We start from the raw sequence: 17,832 nt of genomic DNA, 5'->3' as shown, positions 1-17,832 counted from the left end.
TGTAGGAAAAATGCTGTGTATATGCATTATCTGAATTTCTTTTAATTTTACCCTAAGGAACAGTAGTAGTTAATCAAAAAAGGGCTCATCAATAACATGTAACTTTAAGTTAAAAGACTTTCAAACTTATTAAGTAGAGTTTAGCAGAATCATTCAATACTTAACTGAATGGGGAGCTATTCCGAAAAGTAGGGTTTTCCTTCATTTGCTTCCCAAGTTTCTTGAGGAGGGAAATTGGGGAGAATCGGCTTCAGGAACTTGAACTCGCTGGCCCCTGTGCTTCCCATCAGACACACCTCATACTGGTAGCTCTGGGACAGGGTCCCAGTACCGCTGACGTCCACCAGGTGGCCCGGAAGGTGGCCCTCAGGCACCGAGCAGCCACCCGCCCAGGCCGCCCTGCTCCGCCTGCACAGCCGCACCGCGACGAACGCCAGCACCGAGAACAGGAACAGCGACGACACCGACGCCAACGCGATCACCAGGTACACGGTCAGCGGGTCGGCCTGCGCCTGCTCGGCCGCCGCTTCGGGCAGCGGCAGGTAGGGCTGCGAGAAGCCCTCCACCAGCAGCACGTGCAGCGTGACGCTGGCAGACAGCGCGGGCTCGCCATTGTCCTTGACCAGCACCACCAGCCTGTGCTTGGCCGCGTCGCGCTCGCCCAGCGGCCGCGCCGTGCGCACCTCGCCATTGTGCGCCCACACGCCGAACAGCCCGGGCTCCGTGGCCCGGAGCAGCTGGTACGACAGCCAGGCGTTCTGGCCCGAGTCTGCGTCCACCGCCACCACCTTGCTCACCAGGTAGCCCGGCTCGGCCGCCCTGGGCACCAGCTCGGTGCAGGGCGCAGAGCCGTTCTGCAGCGGGTACAGCACGAAGGGCGAGTTGTCGTTGGCGTCCAGCACCTGCACGCGCACCAGCGCCTGGCTGCTCAGCGCGGGCGACCCGCGGTCCGTGGCGCCCACGCCGAACTCGAACGCCCGCAGGGCCTCGAAGTCCAGCGCCCTCAGGGCGAACAGGTGGCCGTTGTCCGCGTTGATGGACACGAGCGAGGCCAGGGGCAGCTGCGGGTCGTGGGGCGGCAGCAGCGAGTAGGTGACCTGGGCGTTGGCGCCCGCGTCCCTGTCTGTGGCGCTGACGCTGCCGATGTGCAGGGCGGGGCTGTTGTTCTCGCGGAGGAACAGGGTGTAGGCGGTTTGGGTGAAGGCGGGGGCGTTGTCGTTGACGTCGGAGACCAGCAGGGTTATGTTGTGCTGGGTTTTCAGCCTGGGGGTCCCCATGTCGGTGACGGTGATGGTGATGTTGTACTCGGCCTGGTTCTCTCTGTCCAGCGGTCCCTCTGTTACCAAGGTGTAGAAATTCTCCACCGACGGTCTTAGAAGAAAGGGGAGATTATCATCTATAGAACAAACAACCTGTTGGTTATGTCCAGAATCTGCATCCGATACACTGAAAACTGCCACTATTGTCTCTGGCAGGTTTTCAGGGATGGGGCTGCTGAGGGACGACAAGGCCAATTCAGGGGCATTGTCATTCACGTCCAGAACCTTGATGACTATGGAACATTTTCCTGATAGTCCCCCGCCATCTGTGGCCTCAACATCCACGTGATAAGATTGAAATTCTTCAAAGTCCAATGTCTTTCTCAGTCGAATTTCGCCTGTGATTGCGTTTATTTCGAAGGGTTGGTCAACGTCGTCGGTTTGAAGGAGGGCATAAGCTACCTCTCCAAAGGGTCCTGCATCGGAATCTCCCGCTGAGACGGTGATAACCAGAGAGCCCAGGGGGTTGTTTTCAGGGACTTGCGCCTCATAGAGTTCCTGAGCAAACTCTGGGGCGTTGTCATTGCTGTCCAAGACCCAGATCTGAATCTCTATGGTCCCTGACCGGGGCGGGGACCCCCCCATCCAGCGCCGTGAGGGTCAGCCTGAGCTCGGACTGCTCCTCACGGTCCAGCGCTTTGTCCAGCACGAGCTCCGGGAACTTCCTGCCGTCGCTGCGATTGCGGGTGAGAACGTGGAAGTGAGAATTGGAGCTGATTGTGTAGCTCTGAAGGCTGTTGCTACCCACGTCTAAATCCTGTGCCATTTTCAAAGGAAACATCTTTCCTGGCGTAGTGATTTCTGATATTTTTAGGAGCATATCTCTGGCCGGGAACTCCGGGGCGTGGTCATTTATATCTCCCACTTGCAAGGCAGCCTGGAAAAACTGCAAGGGATTTTCCAGCAACACCTGGAAGGGTAGCAAACACGGCTCAGTGGCGCCGCACAGCTCCTCCCGGTCCAGTTTTTCATTTAGCAGCAAATCATAGGTCTGTGGGTCAAGCTGCAAATGCTGTCTGTTCCCCTTGAAAACAATCCGTGCTCCCCGCGCAGCCAGCTCCCCGGTCCTGAGTCCCAGGTCCTTTGTCAAGTTGGCCACAAATGTGCCACTCTCTGTCTCCTCCAATACAGAATACTGTATCGATTCTGAACCCACCTCCCACCAAAGCATCAATATAATGAAGGTTACCACTTGCCTTTTCTTGCGATGTGCTTTTGTTTGCGCCATTTCTATTGTTATGCCTGATTTCAGAGGAAAAATCCTTTTCACTCGCAATCTCCACATCCACCGTCGACCCTCCAAAATGTCTTTGCTAAAGAGTTTCAAAATCGTTCTTTTAACTTCTCTGGCGATGACTGCCTCCCGGAACACATCTATTTTGGCTTTAGCTTAAATGTGTTCTGTATTTTTTCTTGGGTTTCTCCGTGAAATGGCGTCCACCGGATCTGCAGAGCTTAGATTTAGTCTCTTAGCCTGTACTGCCACCACGCGTTCAAATGAATAACTTCATGAGGTGCTTGCCGCTCAACACAATTTCCAAAATCTGAGCATTACAAAGACTTTTAGTTCAAGTCGATGTTTCTCAAACAGGAGTGTGTGGACCACCTGCATAAAGAATTACCTGGGAGTCTTAGGGCCCCCCCAAGTTAATTCTGGGCTCCTCTCCGAATCTTGAGTCAAATTCTCTGTTGGTGCTGATGGAAATCTGCACTTCAGTTTTTCTCAAGTGATCTTCACGCACACTAAGGTTTAATTGAGAATTACTCCCGCCGGTAATGTAAATTTCTTGTGATCAACTTTTATTCTTTAGCAGTGCACTTTATCTCTGATGAACAATGTAATTGTGAATACAAGAAATACACTGTGCAATGGTCCCAACAAAAACATCAGCAAGCCATACAAAAGTGAAAAGTTGGTTAGCAATACTGATGGTAAAATAAGCAATCATTTCTCTAAGTTACATGACTTACAAAGTGGCACGAACAACAGACTTACTTTGTTTTGTGGTTACACCTGCCCAGTAAAGGGAACAATCCGACTAGTGGGAGGAAAACTGAGGCCAAGGAATACTTATGATGGAAATACCTTATCAATTAAATTATTTCAAAGAGGAACTATGAGCCATCAAGTATTTGTCATAAGTAAGCATTTTAGGGTTCCACTTTATTTTTGTGTGGGTAGAGTTTGGTCATGATTTTATTAGACTTGTTCATTTTACTGTAACTTTTTAAATCAAGATCTCCTCCTATATTAATTAATTAATCAAGATCCAAATATATTACCCTGTTGTAAGAACATAATGCAATGCAGAAAACAAATATTCAAGACTCATTTCTACCATCCTCTCACAACAAGAATGATACTAGATCCTTTAATTATAGACCAACTAAGGTAGTGTGAAAGGTGAATAACATGTGAGTGGAAACAATGGAAATCAATAATAATAATTCATCCTGGCTATATCCATTCATATCTCATCAGTTTAGGAAAATGTATCTCTAAATATCCTAAAAATGCATTAAATGGGTCAGTACACATATAAGAACACAAATACACCAAATATAATTCATTTCAGATTGATTTCATATTTATTGAGAGATGAAATCAATTGAGTTCCAGCAAAATCCACTTCAGATGAGAGCCAAAATGATGGGAGATTTAAAATGAGGATATTTTTTTAAATATTTCACCTCTAGGTAAAATAAATAAAGCTAAATAAAATCTAAACTCTGTGCAGATTAAATAACTTTGTAGTTGAAAAGCATCTGTTTCTACCTAGAAGGATAAAATAGGATCACTGTGACCAGCATCCATGGTTCACTTGGTAAATGTTACTGAGAGTAGACTTCCCTGAGGATATCAATAACAAAATAAACTGATGAAGTAAGCCAACAACTGTAAACAATCATAAACTTCCATCTACATATCACCCAGCTTCACAACATGCTGTCTTTTTCATTTATACATTTCCCTCCACTCTTAGCCTCCCACTCAATGTTTACTTTTGCATAGTTCTTTTCTTAAGGTAATAGTCACACAAATTGAAATGCACTAATCTTAATGGTAGCATTTTAGCAAATGGACCCATCCATACAACCCACACCTCTTTGAAGATATAGAACACTTTCAGCATTCATCGGGAATAATCTTAAACATACTTCCCAGCTTACTTTTAATAATTAGGTGGCAAAACTTGGTCTCTTCTGAATACAAGATGGAAGACAAACAATGTAAAAAAGCACCATGCCCCATGCTTTTTATGCTCACATATGCTAATGTGAAGTGACAAAAAGTTTCAAGATTAATTCAGCTGGATTATTACCAGTGCATTGAGTAGTACTTTAACCAATGAAACATTGTAAAATATATTAAACATAATTTTATTTAGTTAGCTTATAGTTATTACATAACTAATCAAGTTGATTTCCATTTTTATGCTTGATGTATTTGCTTTTCTTTCATTCCATCAAACATTTAAAAATTCTTCAAGTTTATTTAAAGTGAAAGATAAAGGCTAACTTTCAAGGATGGATTGAATCTTTTAAAAATTTTTTTAATTTAGTTATATGCAGGAAAAACAATAATTCAGAGAAAATAAAGATGTTTTCTTAAAGAAACCTCTCAATGGGAGACATGCTGCTGAAAGTTTTGAATATATGAAAGATTATCAAATCCTTCTAAAGTCTGAAATGGTTAGGAAGGAAGACTTTTGTCAGTTTTGCTAGATGTTTGTCAATTTTGTTGATTTTTTTTTCAAAGAACCAGCTTTTTATTTCATTGATGTTCTCCATTATTATTTTAGAATGTCATTGATTTCTTCTATTATTTTCTTCCTGCTGTTTCTGTTGGTTTATCTTCCTCTTCCTTTTCTATATTCTTGAAGTGAGAGCTTACATGATTGATTTAAGACTTCTCCTCTTTTCGAATATATGCATTTAGTACTATAAAATTCCCTCTCTGCATTTCTTTAGCTGTGTCTTATAAATTTTGATATGTTGTCTTTTCATTTCCAATTCAGTTCAAAGTATTTTTATTTCACTGGAGACTTTGTTTTGATCCCCGGGTTAGTTAGAAGTGTGTTGTTTAGTTTCCAAGTATTTGAAATTTTTCCTATTATTATTTTTATTGATTTTTAGTTTGATGCCATTATGGTTGGATAACACACACTGTATGATTTCAATTATTTAAAATTGGTTTAAGTTTGTATTATGGCCTTGTTTATATGTTCTATCTTGTATATATTATGTGAGCACTTGAAAAGAATGTGTATTTTGGCATTGGATACATGTTCTAGAAATATAGATTAGGTCCTGTGTTGTTGAGTTCTTCTGTATCCTTTCTGATTTTTCTGTCTGGTTCTATCATTTGTTGAGAGAGAGTATTGAAGTCTCCAACTTTAATTGTTGATCTGTCCAATTCTCCTTTAAGTTCTATCAGTTTTAGCTTCACATATTTTGCAACTCCGTTGTTCGGTGTATGCATATTAAGGACTGCTATGTCTCCTTCTTTTATCATTATATAATTTTCCACTCTGTGTCTGGCCACTTTCCTTGCTCTGACATCTACTTTGTGACATTAATATGGCCACTCTTACTTAAATTTTTTATATTTGTGGAATATATTTCCACCTTATTACTTTCAATCTGCCTATATCATTATATTTGAAGTGAAGTTTCCTGTAGCCAGCATATAGTTGATCATTTTTAAAAACACATGTTGTCCATCTTTTTGTTTTAATTGGTGTGTTCAAACCATGTACCTTTAATGTAACTACTGATAGAGATTAAGTTTGCCATTTTATTCTTTGTTTTCTATTTGTTCTCTCTGGGTTTTTTTTTTTTAAATTTGTTTCTCTGTTTCCTTTTTTCCTGCTTTCTTATGTGTTATTAGAATAACTTTTAGAATTCTATTTTGTTTTCTCTATAGTGGTTTTCAGTGTTTCACTTTGTGTAGTTTTTATAGTGGTTGCTCCATACATAACTCATCACAGTTTACTCGTTGTCATTTTACCAGTTCATGAGAAGGGTGGTAAATTTATCTCCCATTACAACTTTTATAATATATAATTAAATATTTCTTCTACCTACATTTAGAACTATATCAGACAGTGTTATAATTTTGGATTCAACCATCAAACATAATTTAGAAAACCCAAGAGGAAAAGAAAAGCCTATTGCATTTACCCATATTTTTGTTTACTGTGTTTTTTCTTTTTTCCTGATGTTTCATTTTATTTTTAATATATTTTTATTGATTTTAGAGAGAGAGGAATAAAGAAGGAGAGAGAGAAACATTGATTGGTTGCCTCCCATAAGTACCCTGGACAGAACCCGCAACCCAGGTAAGCACAGGATGCAACAGGGTGCACAGGATGAACCTTAACCTACTGAGCCTCTCTAGCTGAGCTAATGTTCCATTTTTTTTTATTGATTTTTTACAGAGAGGAAGAGAGAGGGATCGAGAGTTAGAAACATCGATGATAGAGAAACATCGATCAGCTACCTCCTGCACACCCCCTACTGGGGATGTGCCCGCAACCAAGGTACATGCCCTTCACCGGAATCGAACCTGGGACCTTTCAGTCCTCAGGCCGACGCTCTATCCACTGAGCCAAACCGGTTTCGGCTAATGTTCCATTTTAAAATGGATTTCTATCTCTTTGGAAAACTTCCTTTATCCATTCTTTTATGGTAGGTCTACAGGCAACATTTTCTCTTCATGAAAGGTATTTTCACTGGGTATAGGCTTCTGGGTTAACAGTTGTTTTCTTTCAGCACTTTAAAAGTATTATGTCACTTCTCTCTGACCTCCATGGCTTCTAATGAGAAATCTACATTTCTCTAATGAGAAATCTACTATCATTCAAATTATTATTGTCCTATGGGTAATGTGTCATTCTATTTTATCACTGCTTTCACGATTTTTCCTTCTCTTTAGTTTTCAGAAATTTAACAATGATGTCTTTTGGTGCGGATTTTTATGGTTTATCTTGTTTTGAATTTCTTAGGCTTCTTGAATCTCTGGGTCTGTGTCTTTTGCCAAATTTGAGAAGTTTTCTCCTTTCCTTCTGGGATTCCAATGACAAAATGTTAGATCTTTTGTTATTGTCCCATAGGTTCCTGAGGCTCTGTTATCTTTTTATGGCCCATTTTTTCCCCTCTGCTGTTCAGATTGAGTAATTTTTATTTTTCTGTCTTCTAGTTCACTGATTTTTGTTTGTCCATTCTATTCTACTATTGAACTCACCAACTGAGTTTTTCATTTCATTGTATTTTTAATTTGTAAAATATCCATTGGCATTTCATTATATCTTTTATTTCTTTGCTGCACTTTACATTTCTTTGTTGAAACTCTCATTTTTTCATGTTTCAAGCATATTTGTAATTGCTTGAAGCATATTTTGAAGTCCATCTAAAAATCTTGGTAGATAATTCTAACACTCTGTCTCCTTGGTGCTGGCATCTATTAACTAATTCATTCACTTTTATATCTTTCCAGTTCTTGATATCACCCAGATAGTACCTTCCTATATATGCATGTACCCCAAAATAACTCTTGCCCAAGTGCATGAGATATATTCCATAATGCTTATAGCAGCATTCTTCATAGTAACAAAACTCTTAGAGCAACCCCAAAGTTGGTCAACAGTAAAATGAATGTAAAGGTAAAGATGTATACAGTGGAATACTATAGAGCACTCTAATGAATGAACTACATTAACATGGATGAATTCAAACCTAGTGATAAAAATAAGTAAGCCCATAGATGATCCATACTACATTAATCTACTTGTATAAATTGCAAAAACAGACAAAGCTAAACAATATGTCACTTAAGGATATATGCATATTCACTGCAACTGTAAAAAAATAACAAATAATTAATTAAAGATTCAGGATAAGTGTTGATTTTCATGGGGATAAAAGATTTAATGATGGAAGCACACAGGGACTTCCAATGTCTTTGCATTGTTCTCATGCTTCAACTGAGTGATAGGTACATGGGTGAACATTTTATTATTTTTACTTTAAATCGCACATATACACTCTGTACACTTTTTGAATGTTTAATAGATTTAAAACGAGAGAAAGCAAAAACAAAAAAGCAATGTATCTGGAGTCAGGATGCCTGGTTTAAAATCCTGATTCCACCACTTACTAAAGTAATCTGGGCAGTTTACTTTAATTCTTTTTTTAAAGTATATATATTTTATTGATTTTTTTTTTTACAGAGACGAAGGGAGAGGGATAGAGAGTTAGAAACATCGATGAGAGAGAAACATTGATCAGCTGCCTCCTGCATGTGCCCACAACTAAAGTACATGGCCTTGACCTGAATCAAACCTGGGACCCTTCAGTCCGAAGGCCCATGCTCTATCCATTGAGCCAAACTGGTTAGGGTTACTTTAACTCTTTATGTCCTAGTTTGTCCATCCCTAAAATGAGGATGTCAATTGTACCATTATTTTGAGGATTAAGTGAGGTATGTGTAAATAATTTAGAAAACAGCCAAGTGTATAGGCAGTGTATAACAATAATAATACATTATATATAACATATAATTTTTAATAATTATTTCCCCTCATGATCTACTTTTTAAAACTTTGAGGCTCATTTCTAAAGAAATAAAATGAGTTTTCTGGAGAGCATTAAAATATTTAGTAAGATCTTGGAATCCCAGCATAAAATCTTTTGTCATTTGAAGGGCCAAGTGCTGAAGAGCTCCCTGCCTATTTATTACAATGCACCCTAAAGCAAAATCTGTTATTTTATAACCCTGGCCCTGAACTGATTCACACAGAACACCTTGTCACAACTTCCACTCAGACAGGAACTTGGGTGCAGACTGCCCTATCCTACAAAAGCAGAAAAGACATAGAACAGCAACCTTGACTATATGAAAGTAAAGATCCATTTGAGAGAGATTTGAAAGTGTAAGTGAGAATCAGATAACAGAAACAATAATCATTTTATTATTTTCTCTCATACAGAAAATTAGAAGAAACTATTGCTAGTGGAATAAGAAATGAAGGTTTCAGTTTGTGCAGAGAAGTAAGGGAAAATAGTGATATAGCTATGTGAAGGATGGATCAGAGAAGTTTACGTGTTCTAGGTACTAAACAATAATAGCAGGAAATTAATTGTTTAATATTTATGAAAAGGTTACAGCCATATTCTTTAGTGATAAGGAAGTAAATATAAAAAGAGCTAGCAAATAAAAGGTTTAAAATGGGATAAAAAGAAAAACAGACAAGACTAGGTGTGGATAAAAATGTAAAGGACCTGGTACATCCAAACACTGCTGTTAACAGTGTAAATTGGACAGCCACATTGGAAAACTATTTGGAAACATCTACTAAAAGTGAACATCTACTTACTAAATGAGTGGCAATTTTACCCCTATGTATATAACCAACAGAATGCACACATATATTTGCCAAAAGATATGTACAAGCATGTTCAGAGCACTATTATTCAAACAGCCAAACCTTGCACAATCCAAATATCTACATACAGTAGAATGGGTAATAAATCATGAAATATTCATACACTGGAATACTATATAGAAATGAGAATAAAAAACTAAAATTAAAAGCAACATCATGAATAAATGTCATAAACATAATATTGAGTGAAAGAAGCAAAACACAAAAGAGAATATACTCTACTATTTCATTAAAAATTTTTAAACATGCAAAACTAAACTACACGCTCATTGGAAGTCAGGATATATGTTATACTTGAACTGATAGTCATCTTAAGGGATCATCTGTGTGGCATCTGGGATGCTAGTAATGCTTCATTTCTTCATCAAGATGCTGATCCTAAGTGTTCACTTTCTGAAAATACATTGAGCTGAGATTAAGGATTTGTTCATTTTTCTGTGTGTATATTACAATTCCATAAAAATTTTTGTTTAAAAAATGTTTGTCAGTGAGGTGAGAGCTAGGAAAGAAGAGTAGATACAAAATTGTTGCTTTCATCATGTTTTCTCACATACTTATCAAATACATATTTTCCTGCCCTGATCGGTTTGGCTCAGTGGATAGAGCATCAGCCTGCGGACTGAAGGGTCCCAGGTTCAATTCCAGTCAAGGGCATGTACCTTGGTTTCGGGCACATCCCCAGTAGGGGGTGTGTAGGAGGCAGCTGATCTATGTCTCTATCTCACTCTCTCCCTCCCTTCCTCTCTGTAAAAAATCAGTAAAATATATTTTTAAAATGCATATTTCCTTTGAAAATAAAATTCAAAAAACATGTAAAAACACTTTTAATTTTTGCTATTAAACATCAAATATACTTAAGAGTTTGGTGAAACAATGAACTGAATAGAGAAAAAATCAATTAATATTGCATTTTATTAAGACAGTTAATGACAACAAATGCCAGGAAGAGGGACAAACATTACAGGAAAATCACCAGCATGAGGTGTAGGGATCTGAAATGGCATTATGCGAATGCAGGAGTCTAGATTTGAGTTTTCCAAAAATAGACAAGATAAAGTCCAATGGACAATTTACAAAAGGGAAATCCAGGCTATACTCCAAGGTGGGATTTTTGTCCATGAGCTCTCAAACTCTGTATCTGGAGAAATTAAAGATGTTACAAAAGACACTGCATCATGTTGATATTTCTAATTGAATTCGAAGTTGTTTCGGAAGGTCATTTTTCCCTCTGTTTCTTCGATAGCGCCTTGGGGCGGAAGGTTGGGGATAATTGGCTTCAAGAATTTGAATTCATTTGATCCGGAGCCTGCAGTCAGACACACCTCATACTGGTAGCTCTGGGACAGGGTCCCAGTACCGCTGACGTCCACCAGGTGGCCCGGAAGGTGGCCCTCAGGCACCGAGCAGCCACCCGCCCAGGCCGCCCTGCTCCGCCTGCACAGCCGCACCGCGACGAACGCCAGCACCGAGAACAGGAACAGCGACGACACCGACGCCAGCGCGATCACCAGGTACACGGTCAGCGGGTCGGCCTGCGCCCGCTCGGCCGCCGCTTCGGGCAGCGGCAGGTAGGGCTGCGAGAAGCCCTCCACCAGCAGCACGTGCAGCGTGACGCTGGCAGACAGCGCGGGCTCGCCATTGTCCTTGACCAGCACCACCAGCCTGTGCTTGGCCGCGTCGCGCTCGCCCAGCGGCCGCGCCGTGCGCACCTCGCCATTGTGCGCCCACACGCCGAACAGCCCGGGCTCCGTGGCCCGGAGCAGCTGGTACGACAGCCAGGCGTTCTGGCCCGAGTCTGCGTCCACCGCCACCACCTTGCTCACCAGGTAGCCCGGCTCGGCCGCCCTGGGCACCAGCTCGGTGCAGGGCGCAGAGCCGTTCTGCAGCGGGTACAGCACGAAGGGCGAGTTGTCGTTGGCGTCCAGCACCTGCACGCGCACCAGCGCCTGGCTGCTCAGCGCGGGCGACCCGCGGTCCGTGGCGCCCACGCCGAACTCGAACGCCCGCAGGGCCTCGAAGTCCAGCGCCCTCAGGGCGAACAGGTGGCCGTTGTCCGCGTTGATGGACACGAGCGAGGCCAGGGGCAGCTGCGGGTCGTGGGGCGGCAGCAGCGAGTAGGTGACCTGGGCGTTGGCGCCCGCGTCCCTGTCTGTGGCGCTGACGCTGCCGATGTGCAGGGCGGGGCTGTTGTTCTCGCGGAGGAACAGGGTGTAGGCGGTTTGGGTGAAGGCGGGGGCGTTGTCGTTGACGTCGGAGACCAGCAGGGTTATGTTGTGCTGGGTTTTCAGCCTGGGGGTCCCCATGTCGGTGACGGTGATGGTGACGTTGTACTGGGCTCTGCTCTCCCTGTCCAGTGGCCTCTCTGTGACTAGGGTGTAAAAGTTCTTGAATGTGGGTTTCAAGAGAAAAGGAATATCGTCCTGGATGGAGCAAACCATCCTGCCATTGTCCCCGGAATCTGGATCAGAAACACTGAAGACAGCAACTACAGTCTCTGGGGAGTTTTCTGGGGTCGAGCTGGCGACTTTGGACAGGGTCAGTTCCGGGGCGTTGTCATTCACATCCAGCACCTGGATAGCTACCGAGCATTTTCCTGAAAGGCCTCCGCCGTCTGTGGCTGCAATTTCCACGTTATAATATTGAGTTGCCTCGAAATCCAATGCCCTTTTCAGACGAATTTCTCCTGTTGTTTCATCTATTACAAATGGCTGAGTAACTTCATCGCCTTGGAATAGAGTGTAAGCTACGTTCCCATACGTTCCGGCATCTGAATCTCGGGCGGCGACAGTGACAACTAAGGAGTTTAGGGGGCTGTTTTCCGGGACCTGTGCCTCATAGAGAGACTGTAGAAACTCAGGGGCGTTGTCATTGATGTCCAGGACTTCGATGCGGAGGGCAGTGGTCCCTGACCTGGGCGGAGCCCCGCCATCCAGCGCTGTGAGGGTTAATCTGAGCTCGGACTGCTCCTCCCGATCCAGCGCTTTGTCTAGCACCAGCTCGGGGTATTTTCTGCCATCTCCGCGATTATGAGTGACAACATGAAAATGGGGGTTGGGGCTGATGGTGTAGTTCTGAACAGTGTTGCTACCTATGTCAAAGTCCCGAGCTGTTTTCAAAGGAAACACAGACCCTGGCTGGACGTTCTCTGGGATTTTTAGGAGCATTTCCCTGTCTAGGAACTCGGGGGAATGGTCATTTATATCCGTGAGCTGCAGATCAGCTTGAAAAAACTGCACCGGCTTTTCCAGTAACAGTTGGAATTGCAGTATACAGGGATCTGTAGCCCCGCACAGCACCTCCCGGTCTAGTTTTTCATATAGAAGCAAGTCCCCTGTCTTTATATCGAGCTGCAAGGGCTGTTTGTTTCCTTTGTAATGGATTCGCGCGCCCCGAGTGGCCAGTTCCCCCACCCTGAGCCCCAGGTCTTTTGCCAGGTTGGCCACAAAGGAGCCACTTTCCGTCTCTTCTGGCATGGAGTACCTAATTGCTTCCGAGCCAGCCTCCCACAAAAACAACAATATAACAAGAAAGACAACTTGCCTTTTCTGTGGCGTTTTTGGAAGCGCGGTCTCCATTGTTCAGACTCAGTTCAAGACGGTGCAGTTTCTTCAACGCGGTACAATCAATCCAGAGGGCTTCGTTAAATAACCTCGAATTAGATCTTTCTGGCTGAGTCGCACTAGCACGATGCCCTCTCTGAAGATCTCTGCCCCTAGATCTTAACTGAAATGCTGCCTTCTTTTAGGAAGCAATCAACGTTCTGATTTCCCAGCTTAATGGCGTCCCGGGTCCACAGAGCTCTTCATTCGAACTCCTAGCCTGCAGCGCCACCAGGCGTCCTTACTTACTATTGCAAATAGTATTTGCTATTCCATTCCAATTTGTAACTCTGATGTGTATCAATATCTTTTTAAGTCACAGAAATGCTCCGGATCATATCTCCAGTTCTTAGTTATTGGAAGCTCTAAATAAACATTTGCTACATTGACTTTAAGTGCAAGAATACTTTTCAGAATAAACCAAAATGATACAAAAATAAAATGAACTTTCTTCATGAAGTACCTTTTGAGTACGTGAAAAAACTTTTTTGAGAGTTTTTGGTTTTATTATATTTAACAAGTAAGTGATAATGGATGTTTACAAAAGTTTACAATTTTACAAAAATTATTTTTAAAATTTATTTATTTTAGAGAGGGGGAAGGAGAGAGAGAAACAGATTTGTTGATCCACTTATTTATGCATCAATTGTTTGCGTCTTGTATGTGCCCTGATAGGAGATGGAACCCACAACCTTGGTATATGGGTAGGATGCTGTAACCAACTGAGCTACCTGGCCAGAGCCTACAAAAATTACTTTTATCTTTAAATATAACATACATCAAAAAAGGTACAAATCATAAGTGTACAATTCAAAGAACTTTCACGAAGTGAATGCACGCCTATAAACAGAACCAAATTGAAGCTACAATGTTAACAAACCCTGCAAGCCTCCTTCTGTCCTTGTCTGGCCACTACCCCTCCACTGCAAAGGTAAGCACTCTCCTAACTTCTATTATTTTGTATTTTTTGAACATTTATACAAATGGAGTTACAAAGTATTTGCTTTTTTGTGTGTTTTTCTTCTTTCACTCAACATTGTTTGTAAAATTTATCTGTTGTATATTCTGATTTATTTTATTCTCATTGCTTTATAGCATTCTATTGTATGACTATACCATCATTTGTTTATTTATGCTTCAGTTGATGGAGATTGGAGTTGTCCAGTTTGGGGATATTTTTAGTATTGCTGCTATAAACATTCTTATACACATCTTTTGATGTCTATATGTGCATTTATGTTTAATACATTCCTACGAGTTAGATTTCTGTGCATTATGATGTACACATATATTTAGCTTTAGCAGATATTGCAAAAACAGTTTTCAAATGTTGTTTTATCCAAACCAGCAAAAAGTGAGAGTTCCAGTAGCTCCATATCCTTATCAACATTTGATATTGTCTTTTAATATTAACCACTCTGGTCAGTGTGTGATGATATATTATAACTTTAGTATTTCCATGATGATTAATCAAATTGAGCACATTTCCACATGTTTATTGGCCATTAGGGTACATTCTTGTGAAGTGCTTGAAAATCTTTTGTCTATTTCTCTATTTATATTTGCCTTTTTTCAAATTCATCTTTAGAAGTTCTTAATATATTCTAGGTAAAAGTACTTTTCCTGAAATATGTGTTGCAAATATCTTCTCCCACTCTATGGCTTGGATTTGAATTCTCTTAAGGTATCTTTGATGAACCAAACTTCCTAAACTTTAATTTAGTCTAAACTGTCAATATTTCTCAATAGTTATGGTTAGGACTATTTGTTTTTTCTTTAAGTCTTTGCATACCCCAACATCATAAAAATATCCTTGTATGATGTTTTTGAAAAATTAATTACTTTAATTTTCACATTTAGAGCTATAATCCTTTGAAGTTAATTTTTTTATATGAAGGAAGTTAGGGTAAAAATTATTTTTTTTCATATAAACATTCAAGTGACTTTCTACCATTTATTGAAAAGAGGATGCATTCCCCATTGTTTCTGAAGTGTCACTTTATAATAAATCGGTAACCATAAGTCTATTTAAGAATTTTTTCAATGTTTCTCTTTGTTTATCCTGTAATACAATATTGTCTTAATTAATGTAGCTTTATAATAGGTTTATTATCTGATGGGTAAGTCCTCCAGTTTTATTATTTTTCTTTAAGACTGCTTTGGTTATTATTGTCCCTTTGTATTTCCATATAGACTTTAGATTCAGTCTGTCAATTTTCACAAAGAAATCTGCTGAAATATTGTTTAGGATTTACTACATCTATAGATTGATTAGGGAGAACTGACATAATTCCCAACAATGAGTTTTCTAACTATTAAACATTATACATTCTGCTAGTTAAGATATTTGGCTTCCAATCTCTATTTCTGTTTTGCAACAATAGAATTGTCCTATTTTTCCTCTTTCATGTATTTTGTGGAAGTTATCCGAATAATGTTTACTACTAAATTCTAATCATTGAATTTCAAAATGTTGATCTATTCTATACCAATCTGGTGGTGATCCTTAGGTAGTAAAGAATGGTCCATGCTTGTCCAGCCGGTGTTGCTCAGTGGTTTAGTGTCGACCTAGGAACCAGGAGGTCATGGTTCCATTCCGGGTTAGGACACATGCCTGGGTTGCCCATGTTGTTCTATCTCCAGTGTGGGGCATGCAGGAGACAGCCGATCAATGATTCTCTCTCATCATTGATGTTTCTCTCTCTCCCTCCCTCTTCCATCTTCTCTGAAATCAATAAAAATATATATAAAAAAAAAAAAAAAGAATGCCCTAGCTGGTTTGGCACAGTGGATAGAGCGTCGGCCTGAAAGGTCCAGGGTTTGATTCTGGTCAAGGGCACATGCCCAGGTTGTAGGCTCGATCCCCAGTAGGGGGCGTGCAGGAAGCAGCCTATCAATGATAGATTCTCTTTCATCATTGATGTTTCTATCTCTCCCTCTCCTTTCTTCTCTGAAATAATACATATATATAAAGGAATGACCCATGCTTTACCAATACACACAGTAATTCATAAAGTAATACACAGAGTAATTAATAAATTACTACATAAATTCATAAAGTGGACTTGGATTTTTATAATGGTGAAATATATAGGTGAAAATGTCAATCAGATTTCTTGTTATCATACATAAAAGGTGGTTCATTTAAATAGCTAATAATAAATAAAGAAGTCGGGTGAGACTGGGTCCCGGGTCCGGGTGAGGCTGCGCGCACCTGGGTCCAGGTGAGGCCACGCGCCCCCTGGGCCAGGGTGAGGCCACGTGCCCCTGAGTCCGGGTGAAGCCGTGCCCCTGGGTCCGGCCGAGAACAAACCAGAGGGAGTAGAACCTGCATTACCACCATTTGTCCACCATCCAGAGCTGAGGGGTCAGTGCCGACATGTACACATAAGGAACTGGTGGACATTGAAATTGGGTCTCAAAAGAACTGTTGGTCCAGAAAGAAACTCACTACAGAGTGATTCATTTGCCGGTCAGCATAACTATTATTGCTCGTCTCACATTCAGTTCTTGTAAGTATATCTCTAGTGACACATGATCTCGCTCATCTAGGGGAAATGATGAACAACATAGACTGATGAACAAGAACAGAACCAGAAACAAGGAGGCATCGATCAGACTATCGGGCCTCAGAGGGAGGATAGGGGAGGGTTGTGGGAGGGGGTAGAGATCAACCAAAGGACTTGTGTGCATGCATATGAGCCTAACCAATGGTTAAGTTCAACAGGGGGTTGGGGCATCCGGGGGGTGGGGTGTGGGATGGGAATGGGGGGATGAGGACAAATATGTGACACCTTAATCAATAAAGAAATTAAAAATAAATAAATAAATAAAGAAGTCATGAGATTTGATTACCATATTTGTCTTACATATTTGTGTGTTTAATTTTCTCATTTTTATCACTTTCTCATTTCAATTTTTAGATTGGATGAAGGCTAAAAAGCTGTTTCAAGAATAACTTAAGCCCTGGCCCAGTAGCTCAGCTTGTTGGAGCATTATCCTTATAAGCTGGGGTTGCGGGATTCTGGTCAGGGCACATACAGGAAGTAGCCAATGAGTGCATGGGTGAGTGGAACAACAAATTGATGTTTCTCTCTCTTTTCCTTCATCTCTCTCTCTAAAAAAACAATAAATAAATTTTAAAAAGATAATAACTTAAATGGTAAGTCATTTTCTTTTTTTATTATATCCTTAGAAAAAAGTAATTCTAGGAAAAGTGTAAGTAACTAATTTCTAGTAGGATGATACTCAAGATTTTAAAATAAATATTTAGACTATAAAGCAAGCTCTTTAATAGCTCATATTGTGCCAAAAGTTCAACTAAGTAGTCCTATAGTATATTCATATAAATTTAATTGAAAATCACATGATTAGCTTACTTTACTTATTGAACACAACATAAAACAATAATAATTTCAATAAATTCATTTATCTTATTTAATTTCTATTCTTATTGTCTTTAAGGAC

The 17,832-nt window shown here is 40.8% G+C and overlaps 2 protein-coding genes across 2 annotated transcripts; both read right to left on the bottom strand.

The window, feature by feature from the left end:
* Positions 1-46: 46 nt before the first annotated feature.
* PCDHB6 (protocadherin beta 6) lies at positions 47-2,547 on the bottom strand. Its single transcript, XM_054717955.1, is given in 3 exon segments — positions 47-229; positions 231-1,901; positions 1,903-2,547. Coding segments are annotated over 3 exon segments (2,385 nt in total). The 3' UTR covers positions 47-160.
* An 8,113-nt stretch (positions 2,548-10,660) lies between these two features.
* LOC103289751 (protocadherin beta-5-like) lies at positions 10,661-13,761 on the bottom strand. The gene has a single exon (XM_028144890.2). The coding sequence runs from the start codon at positions 13,339-13,341 to the stop codon at positions 10,954-10,956; it is 2,388 nt and encodes a 795-aa protein (XP_028000691.2). The 5' UTR covers positions 13,342-13,761; the 3' UTR covers positions 10,661-10,953.
* Positions 13,762-17,832: the final 4,071 nt, after the last annotated feature.

Source organism: Eptesicus fuscus, chromosome 6, assembly GCF_027574615.1.
Source record: "Eptesicus fuscus isolate TK198812 chromosome 6, DD_ASM_mEF_20220401, whole genome shotgun sequence".
NCBI classification, from domain to species: domain Eukaryota; kingdom Metazoa; phylum Chordata; class Mammalia; order Chiroptera; family Vespertilionidae; genus Eptesicus; species Eptesicus fuscus.
The sequence above is the reverse complement of the archived record's forward strand: the minus strand, read 5'-3'. Positions and strand labels throughout refer to the sequence as shown.